This window comes from Carcharhinus amblyrhynchos, chromosome 7 (assembly GCF_965287045.1).
Source record: "Carcharhinus amblyrhynchos chromosome 7, sCarAmb.v2.hapA, whole genome shotgun sequence".
Taxonomy (NCBI): domain Eukaryota; kingdom Metazoa; phylum Chordata; class Chondrichthyes; order Carcharhiniformes; family Carcharhinidae; genus Carcharhinus; species Carcharhinus amblyrhynchos.
In genome coordinates this window covers 35751901-35755028 of record NC_137330.1, presented here as the reverse complement: position 1 = coordinate 35755028, position 3128 = coordinate 35751901, and the positions used below count along the sequence as shown (strand labels likewise).

General features: G+C 33.1%; 1 protein-coding gene across 1 annotated transcript in view; it reads right to left on the bottom strand.

The window, feature by feature from the left end:
- Positions 1-1272: 1272 nt before the first annotated feature.
- Positions 1273-3128, bottom strand: part of asap2a (ArfGAP with SH3 domain, ankyrin repeat and PH domain 2a) — a 182039-nt gene continuing 180183 nt past the window's right edge. Inside the window, exon 28 of the mRNA XM_080192131.1 lies at positions 1273-3098. Within this exon, the coding sequence (XP_080048257.1) occupies positions 3024-3098 (75 nt within the window). The 3' untranslated portion in view covers positions 1273-3023. The remainder of the gene's footprint in view (positions 3099-3128) is intronic.

Genomic DNA, 3128 nt, shown 5'->3' with positions numbered 1-3128 from the left:
TGAAGTAGCTTCCTTTTATTTATACACAATTTTTGTTGTAAGTTGTCAAAAATAAAAAGAAAGACAAGTAAATTGCTCGACTTCCTATTAATCTCAATCACGGTCAGAGGTGACAAAACACATCCCGTAGCCTATCAAAACAACATAGTCTTTTAAATGATACAGAAAAGAGAAGTCCTTTGACTAAATGAAGGATTGTTTACATTATGACCTTAAAGATGGAAAGACTGTTTTCTTAGCCAGTTAAGGTGACAATAACCTTGCTGATCCCAGGTTTAGTCCCTGTTGATGCCGAGTTGCTGATCTTTCTAAGCCAACACTAAAGGGCAGGAAGGACTACAATTAGTGCCAACACTCCTAAGTTGAGGCAGACATTACTAGGCTACATTCTCCTGCTGACCATTATCTAGCATGCTGGAGAAATTACATGTATGGACATCAAATGAAAACAATGTCAACTGAGGTACCAAAGGCTAATCAGCCTGCCAACAATGTCCTGGCTTGCGTGTGAACAATGGTTCACCTACTTTGATTTAATGACTAGGAAGCCATACCCCAGAAATGTGTCAGCACCTTAAGGCTAGAAGAAAATTGATACAAAACGAAAGGTTTGGCAACAATCATTTTGTCTATACTACTGAATTCCAATGCAGTTTGTAAGAAGAAACAAAACTGTATTTTTAACTTTTTTTGGGAAAATCAAGTAACATTCAAATTGGTGTCATCTGTTGATGTTAAATAATGAAGTGATCTCCAGCAGCCACTGTAATTTCAGAGCAACTCATGTATTTCATCTCCCAAACGCACTCAACAACAAAAAAACACTCGTACAAACTATTATTCCCAGCCTAGAAACTATTTATTGACTCAGTTGAAAATTTAGCACATGAATTAAATTTTACTGATTTATTTTAACCTACAGATATAAAGCTTTGCAAAGTGTTTAAAAGTAGATGATACTTTATTATTAGACTGAATATTTTTGTAGAGCAAGATCGACAAGAACATGCTGGTAATGATCATCTGCTGGGATTCTACGTAAGTGCATAGTACTTTTTCCTGTTTTCCTCATCTGAGTCAAGTTAATTCTTCAAACTAATCCAGTTTCAAATTGCAGTATATTAAAAAATGTTTTATATTTTCAACCTTAAGCATCTTATTCTGGACTTAGTTTAGTGCCAGAAGTGCACTTTAGTCCCATCCTCTAAATCAGAAGAGCTGAACAGCAAAAGAATTTTCAAGGGCAACTAAGTGAATAACTATACACGGACATCTCAAATTTAGACTTTAATAAAATGGAGTTGATCTGTACCAAATCTACTGATTAACAAAATGATTGTTAATAGTTATAGCAGCCTTACCTTGGTGCAATAGATGGATGGATATTTAAACATGTACTAGAAATTCAGATTTTGTACAGTATTTCATCAGATGCTCACTATTCCTTCACAAATAATGAATTCATTAGGCCTCATCTTCAAAATCTGTACAAAATACCTGCATTGCTGAAGCAGGCTATGCTTTAATAACAGTTAATTACATTTTGGGATTAACTCCAATGTTAAACTGGGATGTACAATACATTACACATGCTTTAATTATCAAATCAATGCAATGAAATGCAGAAGTATAGGATTTAACATTTACAATATATATAAATATATACAGTTGCTCTGCAACAAACACCTAGCTTGTGATCGATCCATTTTACACTGCGTCTCAAGCAGGATTTTTTTCTGTTCTTAAGTGCCGCACTCAGATGATGACAGTAGGTGGCACCAGTTATCCTGTCTTGAGATTTTTATGGTCCTTTTAATCATTCATAGGAAGTAATAATCCTGAATAATGTCAACATCTTCAGTATTAATTCACATTGCAAGAGTTAATAAGTTCTATTTTTTGACAATAATTACAGCCAAATTTAGTTAAGAGGCTACAATTTTTAAGTTTACTGATAACCCAAAGGATTTTTCAAATTTTCGTTCCTATGCATTGGAAGCCAGACTGACAGCTTTTTTTAAAAAATGACCACGTATGTAACAAGTCTAAAACTTTAAAAGAATAGTTTTCCAATACAGGCCAATAAGATCATTGCAAAAAAAATTTGAGATGAAAGTTTACTACAAATGATTTACACTGTGTACCATTTTAAATTTACTTTTCTTAATAAACAATTAAGTTCTGTTTTTAGTAATAAAAGAATCAACAATTCTGTGCAGAACTTTCAAAAATAAAGTCTGCAACAAATTTTGAATATTTTTGCAAACTGATTTAGCTATTTAAACACTGTTTTGGTTAAACCATTTAATGCAACAAAATACAGACTGTACAAACTGTAAAGACCTAAAAACGATATTAAATTTCAGTCACTAACTTTCCCTCTTCTGAAGAACAGCCTTTGAGAATATTAATGCTGTTTATTAGCTGCCTTTTGAAAATACTAATATTTACAATACTAGGGTCCTGTGTTCATGAATTAATTTGGGGATTTTTTTAAATGGAAATTACAGCATTTAAATAAAAATCAATGCGGAAAAAGTGGTACTCTTAGATTTGTGGTAGTGTTTTAAGGCTTTAAGTTATGAAGTTCACCCAAACAGCATGTTTACTAAATTCATTACCTGAATTATGGAATCTAGATCATAGTTTTGATCAGTACTGTGTTCTCCAGCTTTGCTCCACTACTAATCCTACATACGAGCAATATATTTTGATTTTCAGCATGTTTTTGGCAGTTAGTGACATAAGGTAGTCATTATTATTAGCATTCTTTCTATTCCCAAGTACCTACATGCACCAAAGCAAATGGACAGAAATGAAATGTCCACAATTTATAACGAATCTCCAGTTGTACTGAAAGTGCAAATAGTTTTAACAAGAATACATATCCAAGAACTAGTTACTTATAACATCTTCCAGCTAAGAAGTTATTTGTATATCAAGTCAAACATAGATATTTTCCTCATCATCTGATGGAATGGTATCATGCTCCAAATTTTTTTCCTCAACTTCTTTAAGGAAGCTCAGTCAGCAATGAAGTGCACAAATGTCACAGGGAATACACCCCTTCGCTTCGGGTCTCCTTCAATGTGGCCAATCTACAGAGAAACAAGTACTTTAGTATATTT